At 55.3% G+C, this 20,721-nt stretch overlaps 7 protein-coding genes across 7 annotated transcripts; 3 read left to right on the forward strand and 4 right to left on the reverse strand.

Moving 5' to 3' along the window:
* Positions 1-11: 11 nt before the first annotated feature.
* BO66DRAFT_436148 (uncharacterized protein) lies at positions 12-5,882 on the reverse strand (the record flags this gene model as incomplete). The annotated part of the gene is made up of 10 exons (XM_025650900.1): positions 12-2,696; positions 2,768-2,903; positions 2,969-3,012; positions 3,076-3,256; positions 3,311-3,420; positions 3,482-3,750; positions 3,829-4,676; positions 4,737-5,163; positions 5,346-5,545; positions 5,602-5,882. 10 exons carry the CDS (start codon positions 5,880-5,882, stop codon positions 12-14), a joined length of 5,181 nt encoding a protein of 1,726 aa, XP_025506304.1.
* A 413-nt stretch (positions 5,883-6,295) lies between these two features.
* Positions 6,296-8,671, forward strand: BO66DRAFT_436149 (uncharacterized protein; the record flags this gene model as incomplete). The annotated part of the gene is made up of 4 exons (XM_025650901.1): positions 6,296-6,963; positions 7,022-7,586; positions 7,637-7,679; positions 7,758-8,671. The coding sequence occupies 4 exons, from the start codon at positions 6,296-6,298 to the stop codon at positions 8,669-8,671; spliced, it is 2,190 nt and encodes a 729-aa protein (XP_025506305.1).
* Positions 8,672-9,121: 450 nt separating this feature from the next.
* On the forward strand, positions 9,122-10,221 carry BO66DRAFT_446430 (uncharacterized protein; the record flags this gene model as incomplete). Its single annotated transcript, XM_025651681.1, has 2 exons — positions 9,122-9,770; positions 10,175-10,221. The coding sequence occupies 2 exons, from the start codon at positions 9,122-9,124 to the stop codon at positions 10,219-10,221; spliced, it is 696 nt and encodes a 231-aa protein (XP_025506306.1).
* A 391-nt stretch (positions 10,222-10,612) lies between these two features.
* On the reverse strand, positions 10,613-12,515 carry BO66DRAFT_418695 (cytochrome P450; the record flags this gene model as incomplete). The annotated part of the gene is made up of 6 exons (XM_025649759.1): positions 12,270-12,515; positions 12,130-12,215; positions 11,254-12,054; positions 11,093-11,194; positions 10,902-11,033; positions 10,613-10,816 (listed from the first exon to the last, which is right to left on the reverse strand). Exons 1-6 carry the CDS (start codon positions 12,502-12,504, stop codon positions 10,613-10,615), a joined length of 1,560 nt encoding a protein of 519 aa, XP_025506307.1. The 5' UTR covers positions 12,505-12,515.
* Positions 12,516-13,213: 698 nt separating this feature from the next.
* Positions 13,214-13,851, forward strand: BO66DRAFT_436152 (uncharacterized protein; the record flags this gene model as incomplete). The annotated part of the gene is made up of 2 exons (XM_025650902.1): positions 13,214-13,248; positions 13,317-13,851. 2 exons carry the CDS (start codon positions 13,214-13,216, stop codon positions 13,849-13,851), a joined length of 570 nt encoding a protein of 189 aa, XP_025506308.1.
* Positions 13,852-14,610: 759 nt separating this feature from the next.
* BO66DRAFT_399428 (phosphate transporter) lies at positions 14,611-16,551 on the reverse strand (the record flags this gene model as incomplete). The annotated part of the gene is made up of 3 exons (XM_025648681.1): positions 14,611-14,900; positions 14,968-16,404; positions 16,473-16,551. The coding sequence occupies 3 exons, from the start codon at positions 16,549-16,551 to the stop codon at positions 14,611-14,613; spliced, it is 1,806 nt and encodes a 601-aa protein (XP_025506309.1).
* Positions 16,552-18,444: 1,893 nt separating this feature from the next.
* Positions 18,445-20,509, reverse strand: BO66DRAFT_369029 (amidase family protein). Its single transcript, XM_025645356.1, has 3 exons — positions 20,073-20,509; positions 19,583-20,010; positions 18,445-19,531 (listed from the first exon to the last, which is right to left on the reverse strand). The coding sequence occupies exons 1-3, from the start codon at positions 20,369-20,371 to the stop codon at positions 18,504-18,506; spliced, it is 1,755 nt and encodes a 584-aa protein (XP_025506310.1). The 5' UTR covers positions 20,372-20,509; the 3' UTR covers positions 18,445-18,503.
* Positions 20,510-20,721: the final 212 nt, after the last annotated feature.

The following is a 20,721-nucleotide window of genomic DNA, read 5'->3' on the forward strand; positions in this document are numbered from 1 at the left end:
CTGAAACGAGGTCAGACTCCCAAAGGACCTAGTCCGTTAGATCCCCACATGCCGTATTGACTCAGTTCCGAGTTCTCACTTCCCCAGCCTGCGATGGGCGGACGAGTTCCCTTCGAGAAAGGGACCCGGGGCAACCTCATCCGGTCGGCGCTCGCAAGCCCTTGGGGAGACATGTACGCCGTGAGGAAGTTGATAGCTAAATTCGACGATGCATCAGTCTTCTTCTGTAGTTCCTCCCTTGATTTGGCTAGCCATGGCCCGACAACCGCCTCCACACGATACAGATGGTCATCAATCCACAAACACCAAAGTGTGCGCAGACCCCAGGTGGTGACTTTGTCAGGAGCTGGCGGGCGCTCCAGCTTCACACCGATCGCGTTCTTGGCGAATGGGGATCCCCAGAACGCTTGATCGAATGCAGCGCATACAGCCTCAATGCCGTTGGAAGGCTGCATCCACGCGTCCTTGATCTTCGCCGAGTGAAGATAGTCAGATACCGCGGCATGCCGTTGCACATTAGAAGCGTGTACCGTGGCTGCCTCTGTTGGATGAGGTATGCTTGGTCGTTGGCCTTGAAGCCAAGTTGCCTTATCATTGTTCGTCATCTCAGCGAGGATCGCTAACCATTCCGGGTGCTCAGTGCCTCCTACTTTGGTTGCGATGTTGGCGAGCAAGTTACTTGGCTTATCATCCTTTGGATCCAACTTGAAATCAAAACCACCCGTTATTGTATCTGGACCGAAGACATGCTGACACCACACGGCGTCAGGCCGTTGCCATCCCTTCAACCACGTCATCTTTCCCTGACCATGGTAGTTGAGATCCTTGTCGGTATCACACACCCATTCTAGGAAGTTGGACAGCAGGTGGACATCAAACACATGGTCGGTTGCAAAATTCCGAAAGATGGGGACCCCTTGCACTGTCGGCGTGCTGGAGTCTTTGCTGACTTTTCGAATGGCCGGATCACACGAGCTGGATTTCCGGTCCCCAACCATCCACCACTTGGAGACTTTGCTGAGCGAGTCCAGGTCTCCGGCAGAACAGGTTGGATACCTGGCCAGGTCGATCTCCGGACGCCCTGTGATTGGATGAATTGCCCACGATAAGGGCATCTTCTTCCATTCCAGAGAAGAGATGGTTATAACCGAAGTGCCCGTACACTCGGTGCCGCGAGGTGGGTGCCATGGACAAATGTTCTCGTCACCTCTTCCAGCCAGCTCCAAGGACGATTCGGCGGCAGTAGAGACGATGCATGAAACACAGCCGGTCACGTTGCCAGCCGCAGGACACGAAAGAAGGCCACCGGGCAGACTAAGGATGGGGCCAATGGTGATCTGCTGGCGTTTGTGTAGGGAGGCAGGCTCCCTCGCACTCACTTGGTCACCGTAGTCGGCGAATCTGCTATGAGATCTTGCCAGCGCCAGCCAGGACGGCACGGGAGGCGAGTACAAGACCACCGCATTGTTGACGTTATACTCCATCAAATCAGTCGAGTCTATTGATATCGAGGCTGAAGCACATTTACTTGCGTAGATCTCCTTCCGAGGTCGGCTAAAGAGAGGGAAGTGTCGTTGACCGCCGCGTTCGCCTCCCCAGTTAAACACATCGGGTGCGTCGAGTGCCGCGTAGATCCTGAGGGCTGCATCGATACCGTATGAGGATAGACATGAGCCTTGCGCCTCCGAGTTGCTGGACCATCCAGCTTGAGCGTGAAAGATAATCGACTCTTCCAGGTTCAGTTGCACGCTGCATGATGGCACCTTCCACCTGTCATCAAAAACCACGCCAAAATTCACCCTGGGTTTGAGGTTGAGCGAGAATTCGCCGCTAGCACCGGCCGAGGCCTCCATACGGGGCTCCCCGATCATTCGCGTACCATCCGTCTTGGTTTCCGAGATTTCCTTCGGACCTAATTTGCCGTCGTATGGGTACGTCTGTTCGACATCCCACTCCGCCAGGTTCACCTGTGCCTTGAAACTGCCTGAAAAAGTCACCCCTGCATGCACCGAGGCATACATTTCCAAATTCGGGCCAACGGTGACAATGCCAGGGACCGTGAAGGTAGCACCGGGGAAGTCGTCGAGCCCTAGCAGCTTGACATCCCCCGAGTTCCAGTGCAGCGAAGCGTCCGCGTCCAAGCGAAAGTGAGTCCAAACCTTGCCTCGGTTCCTGAAGTAGAGATACGAGTTGCTTAGGTCTAGAGGTTGCGCCAGATTGACGATGATGGTGATCCCAAAGGAGGTCTCAATATCGATGCTCGATTCCACGCTGGCTCGCAGGTTGGCGTATGCCGTGGCACTCCCCACCGGACAGGTGGCAGATCCATCGAATAAGACAACCCGCACCATTTCCTTCACCTTGTGGTTGAATTTCTTGTTCAGCTCTGCCTCGCCAACGCCGACTAGTGTTATCAGCCATTTAAGAGCATCCGACGCGAACCACCGCCGATGGATCTCGGTATGGGACAGACCACCATGGTGGTAGGCATCGCGCCATTCGTCTTCCAGCCAGCGTTTGCGGTTTTGACGGTATTCCTCCAGTTCAGGCTCGCTCTTTTTCGGTGAGGCAGGCCGGCTGACTACTGCATCCCAGTAGCCTTCTTCGTTGCTGAAGTCGAGTCTCATCTGACTGGGGCCGTACCCGCGGGGAACGCGGCGGAAATCGTAGTCAAAAGTGAGGTCATAGACTGGGGCCTGGGCCAGATCCAAGTCGCGAGATGCGATGGTAGGGTCTGATTGCTTGAGAGCTTGAGGAACTTGGCTACCGCGTACTTGCCGGGCCCACAGCCGGCAGGCATCTGCAGAATTGTGCCAGGAACCCCGTCCCCGAGGTAGATGTCATTGCATCGACTGTGATCGGTAAGGTTGGTGCAAACCATCTTGACAGTCTGTTCACCATGACTGTGCGCGTCCAGGCAGTCGAAAACTTCCACTGGGACCCATCACGCTTATCCAAGACCACTGACACCTCCTTAGGAGCAGTGATGATGACGAATCCAAACGATGCGTTCTGTGGTTGGGAAGATAATCAGTCCTGGCCCGACATGTGCTGGGGAACAGACGTCCGACTTACATTTGGATGGTTGTGCTCGCCTTGATCTTGACCTGTACCCCAAGAGCCATCTATCTGAAGTCGAAAGATGGGCTCCGCTTCGTTTGAGGGGGGAAGGTGAGGGAACAGATTCTCCAAGGGAACCGGGAGGAAAAGAGACTGGCCGGAGACCGGAGTACAACAGAATGCTCGATCGCGAAGCCTGCTCAGTGGTCAGCGTCGATCAGTGTTGTTTAGCCATTGTGCATTGACTCACGTTATGGCACAGGACTGACCGGCTCCATATTTATGGTTGGTCAACTGCACTTCTATGCCCGTGGCGCAGTGGTTATCATCGCAGCTGTGCACCCCCTTGCCCGGAGTACCCTATGAAGCCTCAGGTTTAGTTTCATGGCCTGCCTTTCGTGTCTTGCATGATATAACTTACGGCCCAGTAACAGTCCTTCCAATTCTGCGCCTCTTTAATCCCGCAGCAATAGTGTCGGCGCAAGGTAATATCCAATCCCTCTAATGCGACGGAAAGGGGGATCCCCACCAAGTATAACGCAGGAACAAGCTGCTCCAACTCCCCGAGAAAGGTTCCTGCAAACGTCATGAGGGTCTGATCCTCACGGCACTTCTCGGACTGCCAGTTACAGTTGATCCCTGCATTATCGCCGGCGGACTCAGGGATTGGACAACAATAGAACTGACGACCTGGTTGACGGAGTATCATCATTAGTACGCTGTACCTGGCGGATGCTCACGTTTCACATAGTGTCTGATTAGACTTACCATCCTTACAATAAGGTCTCCCTCTTGAAGCCAGGGCGACCTCGCCACCATGGCACTGGCCATTACAGAAGCTGGGTGTTCCCCGCCATGTACATGTCTTAGGGTCAGGGGTCGACTCTATCGGACAGCACACACGTTGCAAGCGCTCGTCATCTTCAACACACTTCAGTGTCGTCAGCTCAATGTAACCGGCCGGACATGATCCGCCGCAGTGAGTGGTTTCGCAAGTCGCAGCCACACGGCGCTCCCAGTACGCGACATGGCCTCCGAGAGTCTTCTGCGATCCGAGGTCTCGAGGGTAGAGGACTGCACGCAGTGCATTCCAGCTGCGGTCGTCCTGATCAATCGCCCAGATGGCCAGGCCTCCCAGCCCGTGCTTGTCCGCATAGTGGATCTTGTCCTGAAGCGTCTGATGATCATCGTAGGAGGCCCAATTCTTGGATCCCCAGACGATCCATTTCACCGCCGCTTCTTTGTCGTAGACAGGGGTCACATCCTGCGTGGCGAGCAGATTTGCGATCTCACTGTATGACAGGATTCCGGACTGCTTGGTGCAAGGGCCAGCCTCACCGCCACCTTCGAAGGGACAACCAGGCATGATGCAGTTTCGCTCTGTCAGGGTGTACGTGCGCGCGTAAAACGCCAACCCAAGGTTCACCTTGGCAGCCGGCACGCCGTTGCGCCAGAGGAGGTCCAGCGCCTCGGTGATTTCGGTAAGGTTGGTGTGGGCTAACACGCGTTTTCCGATAGTGCTATCCTGATCCCATATCCCATGGAGATCATACGTCATGAAGGTTACAAAGTCCGCCGCGTCCACCATGGGTCCAATGTCGAACCATCGGAGGTACCTGACAGACATCAGTACTCTCTTGCCCTGGGTAACACGGCCAAGCTACTAGAAAACATACCAATAAGAAGTGGGCGCCGTGAACGAGATGGTGAACTTTTTGAGCGAGCTGTCCGCCGCCTCTCTCAACTCCTTCATCAACGATACATAGTTCGCCCCATCCTTTTTGCAATCTTTGTGGTTTGGCTGACGATCTGGAGCACCGGGGTATTCCCAGTCAATGTCGACGGCGTCGAGACTGTGTTGTCTCATGAAGACCCTGAGATGTTGGATGAACTTGGCGCGGTTCGCCTCGGTGGACACCATGTCGGCGAATACATTCTGCGTGAGCGTGTTGTCTTCATTGAAGTCCCATCCGCCGAGCGAGATCCTGAGAACCACTGACGGATTTCGTTCCTTCAGCTTCGCGAAGTCGAGAAGGGTGTTGGGATTGATATCAGGCATCAAGGTGACTTCAAATGTTGCGGGCGTGATGTAACCAAACGCGTCTACGATCGTAGGTTCATATAAGCACGAGAGCTCTTCCACTAAAGCAACAGTCAAGAAGAGAATATATAAAAAGGGAACATGCACAACATAGGAGAAAAGAGAACACGGAAGGAATAGAAAAGGATGTGACCAGAGGAGAAAAAAGCAGGTAACGGAGATAGGAAAGAGCAACACCACGTACAGTACAGATGAGTAAGACTCTCGACCGGAATTTGGCTAATTCGCATGCCCATACACTGCCGGTCGTTCATCCAGGACTCGTAGTATCCCAAAACACGCTTCTGCGAGCTGCTGTTGGATGCCTTGGACATGGGCTTCGAGCAGCCGCTCTGGCAGCCTTTGCCGCAGAACTCGGCCGTCGTCCCGCAAAACCCATAGGCACTACAACACACATTCAGAGGACATGACTTGTTAGCACCTCGGCGAGTTTCCCACACTCGGCGTGCGCGTCGCAATTGCTCCAGCACACGTCGTTGGGAGATTTGCCGGTCGTCCCGCAGTATTCCGGGCCGAAGCCACAGTATCCCACGCGTCCACAACAGGCCCCGTTGAAGCAGGGCTTGTTGGGTCCACAGTTGTACGGGTCCTCGCCGTGTTTCCCAGAGACCGAGCCGTTCGTACTAGAAACAAGATCTTCCTGAGCGAGCCCAGGGCCGAGTGACACAGACAGTGTCAAAAACACAAGCAAAAGAACCAGCATATGAAGGAGACGCGACATCTTTCCAGATGACACGTCCCCGATGGGACTTCTTTGTCAACTCGGGGACTGACAGGGTACTGATGACTTGGAAATTGTCGGTGACAGGGGCAAAATGCTTGGGAAGAAGGGGGAGCACGATACAGGTTGATGAAGGTAGTTGGAGGTTGGAGGGATGTGGTTGAAGGAAGGTGGTTGGAAAGGAGAAGAAAAGAAAGAAGAAGTAAAGAGGGTAGGAGACGCCCAAGGAGACTGGAATTACGGGGGGGAGTTTTCAAGGTTAGTGAATATGGCTACATGATATAATACCTAGTGAATGTAGCTCTGCTTGACCGGGATCTGGGAGGCTCTCTTAGTGAATAAGTTCTGGCTGGTTGGAAGCCGTTCCTGCTTGGGGGCTCCAAGCCAGATAACATGAATCACTGAACAAGACTATGTCCATTTCTCATCGTCTACAACAACCTGTTCTCCGATCGACTACCCATATTCGGTACCACGACGAAGAGCAAATGGCTTCGCATATCGCAAACATGCTCCACGTCTTAATCCAGACCCTCTGGCTGTTATCTGGAGCCCAGGCATTTGTACTCTTCCCAGCGGCCAGTGTAAGCAACTACAACTCTTACTGTGCTGCAGCTCTGTCCACCAATGTGACAGCCTGCAGCAATCTGGTGGCGGCCTTTGACCCTGATGAAACATACACACCGGCTCTGCTCCAACAGCATTGCACAGAGGATTGCCGGGCTGCTTTGGGCCAGTGGACAAAGAATATATCTGACGCTTGTTATGGGGTGAAGTACAAAGACGACTTTACTGGTGTCTTTCTGCACATCTCAGCCATGCCGGGCAAGATATGGCACAACTTCAATCAGACCTGTTCGATGGATGCGGGCCAGTACTGCAATGTGGTTCTGGGCAAACTGCGAGCGACTGCCACTGGCACACCATGTGCGAAATGCCTTCTCGTGAAGATGTGGAATAATGCCTTATTTCCTTACGGCAATGGACCCCTGGGTCGCTCCCGAAGTGATCTTGCGAGTTATACCTCGTTGTGTAGCTACACTGGCTATTCTGTGCCCTCAACGACAACCGCGTCTTCTCCGTACGTGTGGAAGACCTTATCCTTTCATCTTTGTGTCTAATATGCTAATCCACGACAGAGCTTCTTCCAGCATCCCCAAGCCAACCGTGACTTGCGACGGAACACGATACGCAATTCAACCAGGTGATAACTGTACCTCGATTTCTTTACAGCAAAGTATCGCGACGATCTGGCTACTTCTCGACAACAGACTCACCGCATACTGCCGCGACTTTCCCACGAATGGCACCCTTTGCCTGGTGAACAAGTGCAAGGTATACACAGTTCGGCCCGGAGACACCTGTGGGCGAATTGCCAGTGGTCACAATATCAGCGTAGCACAATTCCGAGACTGGAACCCCAACATCGACATCGGCTGCTACAATCTCAAGCAGTGGGTTGGATATCAGGTCTGTGTCGACGTGCCTGGGCCCAAGTATATTGCCCCTACTTCAGTTCCATGGTTGACCAAGTCCTACTCCACTGCGGCTCCTGTGCCAACCGGCCTGGCCAACAACAGCACACGCAACTGCGGGAGGTACCATCTAGCTGTGCGAGAAGACTCTTGTAGCACGTTGGCTCGGACGTTTGGTGTTACATTCGAGGACTTGAGCATCCTCAATCCGAGTATCAATCAAAAGTGGGTCGCTGGGCAATCGAGTGGGTGTAAACTGTCTCGCTGACTATACGGTAGCTGTACCAACCTGGAAGTCAACAAGAGCTATTGAATTTACCCGGTGGGAAGCAGTATGTGATCCAACCCTCCACCTGTGTCTTGTCCTGCGTAGCAGCTTACATCTTCTACTCCTGACCAGTCGAAAATTATCCTGACTCCCCTGCATATACTGGTCGGTTCGAAGCGACGTCGACCATTCCTTGGGACTCATATCCAGACTCCACGTATACCCCCTCGTGGTTCTATGATCTGCCTATCGCCCCAAGGACACCGACGGACTGCTGGACATACTTGGACGGACGAGACCTTCATCTACGCAGAGAAGGATTCAGCGACTGTGCCGCCGTAGCAGCTTTATGGAGCCTCAATCTCACCCAGCTCGCAGCGTGGAATCCATCCTTGAACATCTCATCCCCAAATTGCACCTTCTTGGATGACTTTCGGTACTGCCTGTCGGAGAAACTGCGTTTTCCCTTGCACACACCAGAGGTGGGGACCTCTTCTAGCGCATATCCAACCAAGTCATCCAGCCCATCCCCCGTATTGTCAACCCCAAACTCAAGCACAAGTACATCCCGCAGCCCAGGCACAACGACCACAAACATGCCCCCCGGCCCCTCTCCCACCCACCCCCACAGCATTTCTCGCAACTGCAATCAGTACGCCAAGGCCGTGCAGGGGGACTACTGCGTCCAATTCGCCTATAACCACGGCATCAAGCCCGAGCAACTATATGATTGGAACCTTGTGTTGGGAAAGAATGGCACACAGTGTACGTATGGTTTGCAAGCCGAAGTCTGGTACTGTGTTGGTGTGCGGATACCCTCGCCGGTGGAAGCGTCTGGGATACCAGGGAATTGTGACCTATACGCGAAGGCTTTGGGTGGTGAGCTATGTACTGGGTTTGCAGGTCGAAACCATATCCAACCGAGCCAGTTGTATGCGTGGAATGCGGTGCTCGGGAACAACGGAGAGAGATGCGGTGCGGCGATGATGGAAGGCGTCTACTTCTGCACTGGGATCAACGATGGGACCAGCTCCTTGTCTGCGTAGGATGTGGGAAGCAGGTGAGCCAGTCCGGGAGGCTGTCTGTGGACAGACACTCTAGTCCTCTGCCATGTTTAGGTACATCAAATTCACCATCCTCCCCTCTTTCCTCTCATGTTTCTTGTCTCCAGATAGGATACATCTATTGCTCTCCTGACTGCGTTTTCCTTGTCCTTTTTTCCATTGATCTCTTGGTCTTCTTGCTTTCACTGCCACGAAAGAACGTTATGTCTGTAGTGAAGTTTTCCAGAAAAGATCATATCATGACAATGCATAGCCCATGAAAGTGTCTTTCATCATAGAGACAATGCCCTGGCCTCCCTGGTCTCCAAGACCGGTTCGGTCTATTTAAAGGGGGTTTGTGCCACCCTAACCTGAGACATCAACATCATCAGAGTCAGCAACCACCCAGTACAACTCACATTCCGATTGCCCTACCGTCAAAACCACGACACGATGTACTACAACCAGTCCAGTCCCCCACCACCCCCGCCAGAGTTACCCTTCTCCGAAGGCAATGGCGATGCCGAGTCCTGGGTTCAATGGGTGTTCGATTCGAACGAGATCCCCGCCTACCTGACCGGGGATCAACCCTTGTCCATCATGGGGGCGCCCATCAAATGCTTCTGCACGGCATGGGCTGTCGAGGATGCCCATATCGACCAGGCAGCCAAGATCCTTGCTGCCACGGGCAAATTCTACCCCTGCAAGGACCCCGAGCGGCGCCACTGCTATGCAGACAACGTGGAGGCGCAGGACGAGCGGTATATCCCCCTTCCAGCGTATCATTTCCATACCGACGAGCGCTACCCAACGGTTTGTGGCGACTTTGAGAGTCAGACGGGGCGGATTTTCCTTTACCGCATGTCCGACGTGCACTCGCCTGCAATTCGAACCCCGTCTGCAGGGCCTCAGAAGCCATTGGAGCAGACAGTCCACCATGGCTATGACAGCGGCAACTACATCTCCACCTCCAGTGATTACCTCTGGTTCTCGGCCCTTCATAGCTCTAAGAACCGTGGGTATCGGGACACCCCCTATGCCCACTTGAACTGCCGTGGTCGCCAAGACCCGGGCAAGTACCCGGTCAAAATGCTGCGATATAGTAAGTGCCTCGAGAACCTCGTGTTCTTGATGCTGCGTGACCTGGGTTACCGGGTCGTTGGTGGAGGTACCAGTTCGAGGTGCTGATGAAGTATGCCTTCGAATTCTCCGTTGAGCCCTCGCCCCTGCACCTGGAATGCGAATCCTCGAATTTCATATCGGAGATCCCGCATCCTATCCAACGCTGGGTGACACTGCACGAGCGCACTGGTCGCCAGTCGACGAAGAAAAAGCGCGAACTGAAAGAACCTTTTGGTCGCATCTATCTGGAGTACAAGAGCATGGGCGTTCTGGGTGCACCGCTGAAAGCACCAAATGAGGGTGACCAGGCTTGGATTGTCTATCGGAGGCTCAAGCAGCTGGGTATTTCTCTGGATGATGGGCCTGCGCCTGTTGGCTGGGTAGATGAAAATAATCCCGAAATGGATTCCGACGGCGAGAAGCTATACTGACTGCCCAGATGTGTCTGATGAGCTGCTCGCACTCCGGGCACCGTTTCTGTTAGTTCTCCTTCCTCTCAAGTAGGGATTTTACAATATAACACAGCTTTTATGCAATTAAATTTTGAGTTATTACTGACGATCATTGCAGTTGCGTGATCATCGCGATCACAAAGACAGGCTGCAAAGGATGTATGATGAATGTGGCATCAAAGGAGCGGAGGTCTTATCCGCTAGGTGTCAGGGCTTCATGTCACAGCTGACAAGCCCGGTCTATAGATGCTCGGATGCTCTTTACCCTCGCCGTACTCTCGGCGTCCGACTCCTAGGCCCCTCGAATGTATATCGCCTAATCCTCTCTTTCCCGCTATAAATTCGAGGCCATCCTCCTTCACTCAACCCTTCACCCCCCACACCCCCCAACTGCCCTCCGCCGCAACCAACATGGCCAGCCATACGGCACCGCGGTGAAATGGGTCTCGAACCGCCACGGCGCATCCGGATTGACCTGCTCAATTTCAAAATCCCGGATGAGACAGGCCGCGACCTTGGAAATCTCGAAGTGCGCGAGGTTGCGACCGGGACATTGGTTGTACCCTGCGCTCCACTGCCCGGACGATGCATGTCAGCAATACAAGCACGTTCTTCACAACCTTTCAAACAGATAGTCCGGGGAGCAGAGAAACACTCACGTGGATCAAAAACGGATCCATCTGTTTCACCCGCTCCACATCGAGCCACCGTTCGGGGTTAAAATCATCACAGTCCGGGCCGAAGAATTCGGCGTTGCGGTGGTACACCCACGGGTTGATGCTTAAGACGGTCTATACAGTCTCTGCCATTAGCCTCTCCAGTTGCAAAGGGTATAGTGGACTGCACACACCCCCTCACTGAAATGCCTGTCCGCAATGGTGATTCCACCCGCAGGTACAACACGCGGAAGTCCAGTCCCGGTGGCTGGATGGTAGCGATATGTTTCCCGAATCTGGATCGCGATGGTCAGAATCCTACATATTTATACCCACTTACAGGACTCAAACTTACGCAAGCCTGGAGATAAGGCAGCTTGGTAGCCTCCGCGTACGAGACGATGGGACTCAGCTCGCCGCGCGCCTGCGCCTCGTCGAGCTCCTGGCGCAATTTGGCCAAGTACTGCGGATGACGGATCAAGTGGTAGACAAACGCCTGCAGGGTAGCACTGGTGGTATCGGCGCCGGCGCCGACATTAGCTACGCAGGCGCCCATAATCTCCGATTCGGCCATGCGTTCCGGGTGCTGCTGGCGAGTGGTCAGCCACCGCTCCATCATGTCGAGGCGTGGAGGAACCGTGGAGGTTGGCGTAGTAGCAGGAGTCTTCTCCTGGCTCTGGCGTTGTCGGTGGTCGATGGCCGCCAGACAGGTGTCGAAGATGTGGGAGGTGGGCTGCAGGCCCAGACGGCTAAGTAGCGGATTGCCTAGCGTGAGGTTGTGCAGCCAGACGTAATGGCCCACGATGGCGATGTAGAGGGCCAGCGCGCGGCTGTTGGCGATGGCGTGGCGGATGTCGGTGCCCGTCGCCAGGAAGTCGAACGGACTGGAGAAGGTCACCTCGCCAACCACGTCGAAGGCAAAGTAGTTGAACCATCGGTCGAACTGGACAGGCTGCCCGGAGGCGATTAACCGGTCCAACTGCTCTTCCAGCCGAACGAGGAGAGCGTCCACCTGTGGCTCGGATTTGATGATGTTGGACAACGCGTAGCCTGCTGCTATGTTCCGCGACTTGTGGATGTGGCGCTGGGGGCTCAACTCGGACATCTGGTTCACGTAGTGATAGTCGGGGAGACTGAAGATTGAATACCAGGAGCCCTAAGTGTTTTTAAGCCGGGTTATGGGATGCAAGGTGCACAATCAGGGGCCTCATGCGATGTAGGTTGGTCGTACCTTGGCAAGATTTGCTTGGAGCAGTAACCGTATGGCATCTGGGTGACAGACGCTAACTTCGTTCTCGGAAATGCGGACGAAGTGACCTGTGCGCAGGTCAGATTCATCTCTGCGTGGCAGATACGGGAGGTGATATCTACCATGTTTTCGATGTAATCGAATCATTTCCTGCTCGGTGTGGCCCTTGATAAGCTGAAAGACCTGCCAAAGGCTGGACACGGAAGCTAGCCATGGCCCCGGGATGTCCCTCAGTGAAGTAAAATACCGCCGTTTGACAGCCAGGAGGACAAAGCTGGTCAGGACGATGCTCGCCGAAGTGGAAAATGAGGCTAGCAGGTTGGCATGCAACCAGGACAGCAAGTCCGACGGCTGCATTCTGAGGTCTCTGATGCTGCGATCCGTTCTGTGCAGAATACAGGCAGGCCACGGTCGGTGGATTGGAAATGCTGGGAAATATAAGGGTGGATGCAAGCGCTGATGCTCAGCCGACCCCGCTGATCGGTGGGGGTTTGAGGCCGGCATCTCCAATCGGTGGTTTGGGTCGGGGACACTAACAAGAAGGCTAAGGCCGCCCAGCAACCCATGACTGGTCGAGCAAGTGAGCTAAACAAGAGCTAAACAAGAGCTAAGCTTGGCCAAGCTGTAAGCGAGATAAGGTGGGTAGCCGAGAGAGATTGACTTCCTCCATTTTTGCGATGAAGTATGCGGCATGATAACAACTCCAACTAGATTGAACCCGAATTTGTTCTCTGGATGACCCGATTGCCATGCTAAACAGACGAGGAGGTGCAAGTGAAGTGATTCTGACCTTAGGCTGAAAGTATACCGTCAATTGAGATCGGTTTGCCTTTCTTTACTGTGGTCGTCTCTCCCTACCTCTCCTACGTACTTCCTCCATCTGATATTGTCTTTCCCTCTCATTCACATTTACTCCTTCGATACTTCCGTACTGCACTTCGTATATAACACTTCCCATCTTTCGCAATTCAATCCCGCAGCTGCCGACTCCCACATACCCACAGCAGACACTAGCTAGTCAACACGATTCATTGTTTGCTCGCCGCGAGCCAACAAGACCTCAATCATGGACGGAGAGTCGCCAGAGCCTTTTGAAAGAGGGTAAGTACAGACCTGGTCACAATTCGTTCCTTCTACCTTCAACCTACGCATCGAGTCTCACAAATTAGCATCTTCGAGTCCGAGACGGTCAGGTTCATCGTCGGACGCGACCAAGTTGTCTTCAGCATTCACTCCCAAATTCTACGTGATGATTCCGAATACTACAAACATCTCCCCGACCCTCTTCCTGACCAGGAACTCCCCAATGAGGACCCAGAGACTTTCCACGTACTACTCAACTGGTTGTATCGAAAAACGCTGTCGCCGCTCTACGTCGAGCCCGGCGATACCCTCCCATTTCAGCTGTATACCCTCGCCGAACGCCTAGAGATGAGTGTGCTGCTATCAGAAATCGAACAATATCTACTCAGTTCTCCATGGATAAGTCCTGAAACTTGGTGCCACCCCGCGGCCATTCGTCACGTCTATGAGAATTCCGCCCCGGGGTCCAAGGCGCGAAAATTCATACTCGAATGGGGATGGCCAGACTGTCACTGCCACTCGTACTCTGGAACACCAGACTGCTTCAGCTTTCTGAGTCAGACATTTGACATTCCCTTGGATTATATAAAGGATATCAGCAAAGCTACCCGGCGCATGTGACGAGTCGGAAGGACTGCCATACGATGCTGCTTCATTCTCGGTCGAGGGCAAGATCTGCGAAACACCTTTTTCTCAATTATGATTTCTCTCGGTCATATGATTCTACATCCTCGCCAGGAGCATCGGTTGAGGGGGCTGTTGGGACAGTCGGGTGAGGGGGCGCTGCTCTTGCAACCCTGCCCAACTCATTTTCCTACCTACTGTGGTTGTTGCATTTTTAATATCACAGTTTTTTTCAATGGCGAGAATATTCTTGCTATCTCCCAGTGGCGCTCTGTTCACAACACTCTGGCTGATTTCTTTGCCGCTGTGATTTCTCAACATAACGACCAACATATCAGCTAGCCTGGCAACTCGAGGGAGGAAGGTTGAAGATTAGAAGAATATCATGAAGCAATCAAGCTATCTCATCAGGACACTGTAGTTTTCGCGCAGCAATGTAGTTGAAGGAACCACTGCCTAAATCGTCGTCGGTAACGGAGCACGTGACGGGAAACATACCTTTCCCGAACCAGTTCATGCTGGCAGACATCAGTGAAGTCTTTTTGCTTGAACGTGAGATTCCTACAATTTCAGTAAAGTCTACAGAGACAAGTAACCGGCCTACCATATCCTACACAAATTGACACCCGAAGAAACCCATTTTTGCATTACTAAAATGTACATTACCCCCCAAGAAACATGGCAGCCATCTGACCACCGGGCATCACACAAAAGAAAAGGTCTAATTGCACTTCCCCACCAGCCCGACCGTGCCAACTATGAAGCAAAATGCGGCGCATTGATGAACAAGCCCATCAGACACCCACCCAGCGTCCCCGCAATGGGCAAGGTCAGAATCCACGCGGTCAACAACAGTCCCACCCGCTGCCAGTTCACCGCGCGCCATGTGCCGTTACACAGTCCGACGCCGACGGTGGCACCTGTGATGCACATCGAGGTCGATACGGGCAGGGAGTACTGCGAGAAGACGAGAACGGTCAGAGCGGCGCCGAGTTCCATCGAGCAGCCGCGGCTGGGGGAGTGGTAGGTGATTTTGTTGCCCATGACTGTTACCCATTCCATTAGTACACGATCGTAGGAGAAGGGATGCACTAGTAAAGAGATGAAACTTACCCTTCATGATGTTGTAGCCGTAGGTGATCAAGCCAATGGAGATACACGCCGACAACACCGCCAGCTGCCACACCGGAACTGGAGCCTTGGCTTTGGCGGCACTACCAGTGCTCCAGGCAGAGTAGATGACGGCCCAGGGCCCAACGGAGTTACCGATGTCGTTGGCACCGTGGGCGAAACTGGCCGTGCAGGCCGTCAGGACCTGGACGAAGGAGTAGGTGTGCTCGACCTCGTTGGGGTACTTGGTCGCGTGCGCGTAGACTCGTTGCATCCGGTCGCCCTCGGGAGTGCCGTTGATCCCACTCTGGGCGGCGTGGATATCGTAGTGCATGCCGTACAGCAGTCCGCAGACGATCATGGCGGGAATGCGCTTGGCGAGAATGGCCATGTTGCGGAACTCGTAGAGCTGACCGGGACCCATTGGGTTGTCGCGAAGGGTGCGCATCGCCCAGCCCAGTGGGCCGCGTTTCTGCAGCAGGCGGGCGCGGAGACGGCTGTCGGACTGGGCCATGAGCTCCTTGTAGGTGAGTTGCTGGGCTTCCGAGGCGACGAGCTCCTTCTCGCCGCTGGTGGAGGCCTTGTGGACGGCGTCCACGTCGGCGTCGGCGCCCTTGAGGGTCTCGGGCGAGCCGGGCGGGGAGGGGAACTCATCCTCTTGGATGACGGCGTAGTTGGGGACCTTGGCGGACTCAGCGTTGGGGTTGGCGGGTCGCTGCAGCAGCAGAGGTCCGTAGACGAACATCCACCACTTGACGTTGGGGTCCTTCTTGATGACACGGGCGTGGACGAAGGGGAGGAAGAAGATAGCCGACAGCACTGCGACCCCGGCGCCGGTGCCCATGGTCACGGCCGCGATGTACCATCCAGGCTTCTTGCTCAGACCCAGACTGGGAGACCCCTTGTAGACGATGGAGAGGGTGCAGACGGTGGCGGCAATCAGGAACCAAAGGGGAGAGGTGTAGACCGACCAGGGGACGGGGTTCTTGCGCATGTGCACGACCACCTTGATGAGCATGAAGATGATGGAGCCAAAGCAACCGGAGATAATGGGAGCCATGCCCAGACCCGCCAGGATGGCGCCCATTCCCTTGCCGTCGTTCCATCCCCATTGTACCTGGGAGGCGCCGACCGTGGCGACACCGACACCAGCGACCGCGGAGATGAGCGAGTAGGTGGAGGAGACGTGGGCGGAGTGTCGCGTGCACCACATCACCCAAGAGGAGGCAGCGGCCAGGGCGCAGGTGAAAGCCAGCATCTGCACCCCCGCGTTTCCCTGGAAGGCGGAGTTGGGGATGATTCCGTTCTTGATGGTATCGGCGGTACGGGCTCCGACACAGATGGCGCCCAGCATCTCGAAGACGGTTCCGAAGATCATGGCTTGACGGTAGGAGACGGAGCGGGAGGAGACACTCGTGGCCCAGGAGTTCGCAACATCGTCTGCAGGGTAAGAACGAGCGGGGTCAGAAATGGAAACCATAGCACGGAGAGGATTTCCGGCAACTTACTGGCACCGTTGTTGTAGGCATCCAGCATGGCAAACAGAGTGCCGATGGCAAAGATGTAGTCATATTGATGCAGCGTCATCGTGGCTGGAGAAGCTGGGATGATGTCGCGTGAGGGGATGGCGGCTGCTGCAGGAGAGAGGGAAGCGTGAAGAGAGGAAGGAAAGAAGCAGGAGGGAGAAGGGAAGGATAGGTGAGTCTTATGTAGCCATGGCTGAAATGGCTGACTGAGTAGCCAGGCTGAGGATGGGCTTACCAGGATGAATGTTGGTGGTGGTGGTGGTTGATGAATTGTGTAGACTACCTGCTAGTAACAGTATGGGACAGTGGCATCTGACAGTGGCGTGTGTTTGACCAGTTGGACCAGTTGAACCAGCGTCTTCCCTTCCGCACGTTCCTGGCCGGCCAACGCTGATTCGAGCAGGAGATTAAGCTGCGGTCGAGGGTTGCTTCATCCACGGTTCAACCCCCCAGGAAGCTCTTGGCACAGGGCTTGGCGGTGTTCGGAGGCTGGCTTGGCAGCTCTTGGCGCCCAGCGGAGCATTTAGACCAATCACAGCCCGCGCATGGTCCACGTGGGGTCGATTCAAATCCGGGGAGAAGCCAATCATCAATGCGGTTGTCTCCATGTTCGAGTCCTCAGGTAGTATACGGCTTATCGCTTCGTATCACAACCAGGATCCCTCCTGCTGTGCCCGTGCTTGCTCACCACGGTACCTCATCACCACCACCACCACCTCCTCCTCCTCCTCCTCCACCACAATTCCCAGTAGGAACTCATCTCGGCTAGACTCCCCTTTCAGGCAGCGCATAGTGCAGACTCTCGACCTGAGCACGTGAGGTGGAGTCCCCCTTTCCCACGTGCATGTCCTCTGTCCAATCTGACTGGTCTTCGGCGGTTGCCTCCAGGTGAGACGTTCATGCATCACGATGGAGCTGAGTTCCGGGCGTGGCGACGACCGATCTGGATCAGGATTTCATCTGCATCACGGCGTCTGCCGAGAAATGGACCATGCAATCATCACTGGCAGTCCGTCCACTCCCATTCTCGCCATCGTGCGTTCGGCCGTCGCTGCTCCGCGTGGGCGACTCACCTCCTGCCTTGCCATGCAGGTGCTGTTGCCCTACGCGAGTGGCAAGACGCCCATCCACAGCTCGGGGGAAACCACCTCCCAGGTTAGCGGCATCCTGCACGGTTGCCTCCTTCCACACTGGTCTGATACCCCCGGTGTGGCCACGGTGAAAGGTGGTCTCGATGCTCACATGCCTGAGCAACATGAGACATAAGGTGGCAGCTGTGGGGGGCGTAGCTTCTCATCAACCACAAATACCTTCTGCCACTCTCACCAGTGGCAAGCTCTCGCACATCGGACGAAACCTTCGATGATTGAGTCCATGGACAGTGGACATCCTGCCTTGAACGGTTAGCCTTGTTGCCTTAGGGCCGGCGTTCCCGCCTCGCTTGTGCAGCCCTGCCTCGCCTCTGGCGACAGACGGAAAGTTCTTGAAGCTCAATCCTCTCAGCGATCGGTTCACTTCCATCGATCGGTTCACTTCCATCTCTTAGTCCGTCTCTGGTAGCCATGGAGATGGGTAGGACTGTCTACATGGTGGAAGTTCGAGCAATGAGTCTGCATCCAACCAGTAAGTATATGACTTTCCTACCACACAACAAGGCGGTATGCTGATTCACCTGGCCATCGACTGCCACAGAACCCCGGCTGCGATCCTATTCTACCACATCACTAAGATAACACAGCAGAGAGAAAGTTGGAGATTCGAGCAACAATTCTAATCCAAGCCAGTAAGTTTGGCACTGCCTCCGACGCAACAAGACGGTATGTTAACGTACCTGGTCATCAACCGCAGATCCCCTCCCATCCTCTCCCCACCTTCCGCTTCACCAACCCACCAAGACAACACATCAGACACAGACACAGCCACAGCGACGAAGATCTATTACTATTATAAGTCTATCGAGAACACCGCATATGTACACATCCACTCCGCCCCTTCCCACCTCCGGCAGACCCCTTAGTTCACGGGGATGTTGCGCTCCAGATACCCGCTCCAGGTGGGCAGGCTACGCTTCCAGGGAGTCTGCGAGGACAGCTGCAGATCCTCGATGGCACTGGCGTACTTGATGAGGGTCGCCTCGGAGAAGGCAGTACCGAACAAGGCCAATCCATAGGGCATGTGCGAGTCCTCGTTGATGCCGGCAGGCAGGGTGACCACGGGATAACCCGCCTGGGCGGCGATCTCGACGGAGGGGGCAAAGTCCGGCGGGGCCAGGAGAGCGGTGATGTTGCGGCCCTGGTAGCGCAGCGCCGCATCAATGCCCTCTTCCCGACTGGTGCGTTGGCAGTACGCCAGCGCCTGCCAGTAAGTCTCGTTCATCACACCCTTGGTCGCCAGCGACGCCAGGAAGCCATCCTGTCCGGAGGCAAAGGCCGGGTTCACCCCGGGCAGGCCACCCTCGCTCCCGGCGTTATCGATGTTGTACTGGACGATGTCCTCCAGCGAGCGGATGTTGGTGTTGTTTAGCTCGGCGAGATAATCCTTGATGTTGTTGTAGAAGTCGACCTTGACGTAGGAGTACTCGGACTGGTTGGGGTAGCCCCGGGAGGTGCCGTAGTCCCAGTTCCAGCCCTCGGGGTCGACGATCTCCTTGTAATGGGGGAGCTCGGTGCCGTTGATGATGGTCGCACCCGCCGACTGGATCAGCGCCAGCAGCTCCATCAGCTGGGCGTTCTGGGCGGCGTCGTTGTACTGCCAGAACGACATCCACGGCAGACCGAACACGGCGCCCTTCAGGGCCGACTTGTCCGTCAGGAACTGGGCGTACCCGCCGGTGGGGGTCTTGCCCTTTTGCGCGGCGGTCTGGTTGTCGCGGGGATCGACGCCGTAGATGGCGTCCAGGGCGTAGGTGGCGTCGCGCACGGTCTTGCCGAAGGTGCCGACCGTGTCCTGGTGCAGGGACTCGGGGATCACGCCCGCACGCGAGGTGAGGCCGACGGTGGGCTTGATGCCGACGATGTTGTTGCGCTCCGCCGGGTTGATGACTGCACTCCGTTAGCGACCAACCCTAGTATGGGGTGTGATGCACAACATACCACTGCCATCAGTCTCCGTACCCAGCGCGAAAGGCACCTGGTTGGTGGAAATGGACACGCCGGAGCCGGAACTGCTACCACCAGGATTGACGGTGAAGTTATACGCGTTGCGGCACTGGCCACCACGGCCCGAGTACCCCTCGGAGTAGTCGTTGGAGCGCATGTCCGCCCACTCACTGAGCGTCGCCTTACCCAGCAGGACAGCCCCAGCCTCGCGCAGACGGTGCACGACGTGCGAGTCACGGGGCACGACGGAGCCCACGAGGGCCCAACTACCGGCGGTGGTCTCCATCTTGTCCTTACTGGCGATGTTATCCTTGACCAAGAAGGGGATTCCGTGCAAGGGACCGCGCACTGTGCCCGCCTGCCGCTCCGCGTCCAGCGCCTCGGCGATGCTCACCGCATCGGGGTTCAGCTGCATAACCGCACTGCACATCGACACGTTAGCCCAATCCTATCCCTACCATGCTTTTCTTCCGAAAACACTCACTTGACATAAGGCTGAACCTGGTAGATGCGCTCGAGATAACACTGGAGCAGCTGCACCCCCGTGAAATTCTTGGCCTCCAGCTCGGCCTGGATCTCGTCGATGCTGGCCTCCTCGAGCTTGAACCCGTGGCAGAGACGCATGGGGAAGAGATCGGAGCCATTGGTACCCAGCTTGGGGAAGTCATAGGGGTAGGGCTGCAGATCCAGCTGCTGGGTGACCAGGCTGTCGTTCTGCGCCGACGAGGCGGCAGCCACCACGGCCAAGCCGACGGCCAGGAGTCGCGACGCGATGGAAGGCATTTCTGGGGAGATGACGTGGGAGGGAAACAGTGGAAATCAAAGGAACCGAACGAGAAAGGTAGGATTATGAGTAAATCGTCGATTGATGGGGCTTGGGCCGAAACAGCGACCGACGATCGGGGGGATCGGGGGGATCGGGGGGATCGGGGGGATCGGGGAGATGCAGCGATACTGCTGCTGGATGCAAGGGGCAAGTCTCGAGAGCAGGAAACCAATTCCCTGGTCGGGTACAATTAATCATTTATACTTTGTCGACATGAGACAATTAATCTCGTTCAAGTTTCGACAAGTAGACTAGCCGATGAGGCCACTGCGGACGGACACCGAGTGGAGCATCGGCCGAAGCTTGA

The sequence above is a fragment of the Aspergillus aculeatinus genome (genome assembly GCF_003184765.1).
Source record: "Aspergillus aculeatinus CBS 121060 unplaced genomic scaffold BO66scaffold_11, whole genome shotgun sequence".
Classification (NCBI taxonomy): Eukaryota; Fungi; Ascomycota; class Eurotiomycetes; order Eurotiales; family Aspergillaceae; genus Aspergillus; species Aspergillus aculeatinus.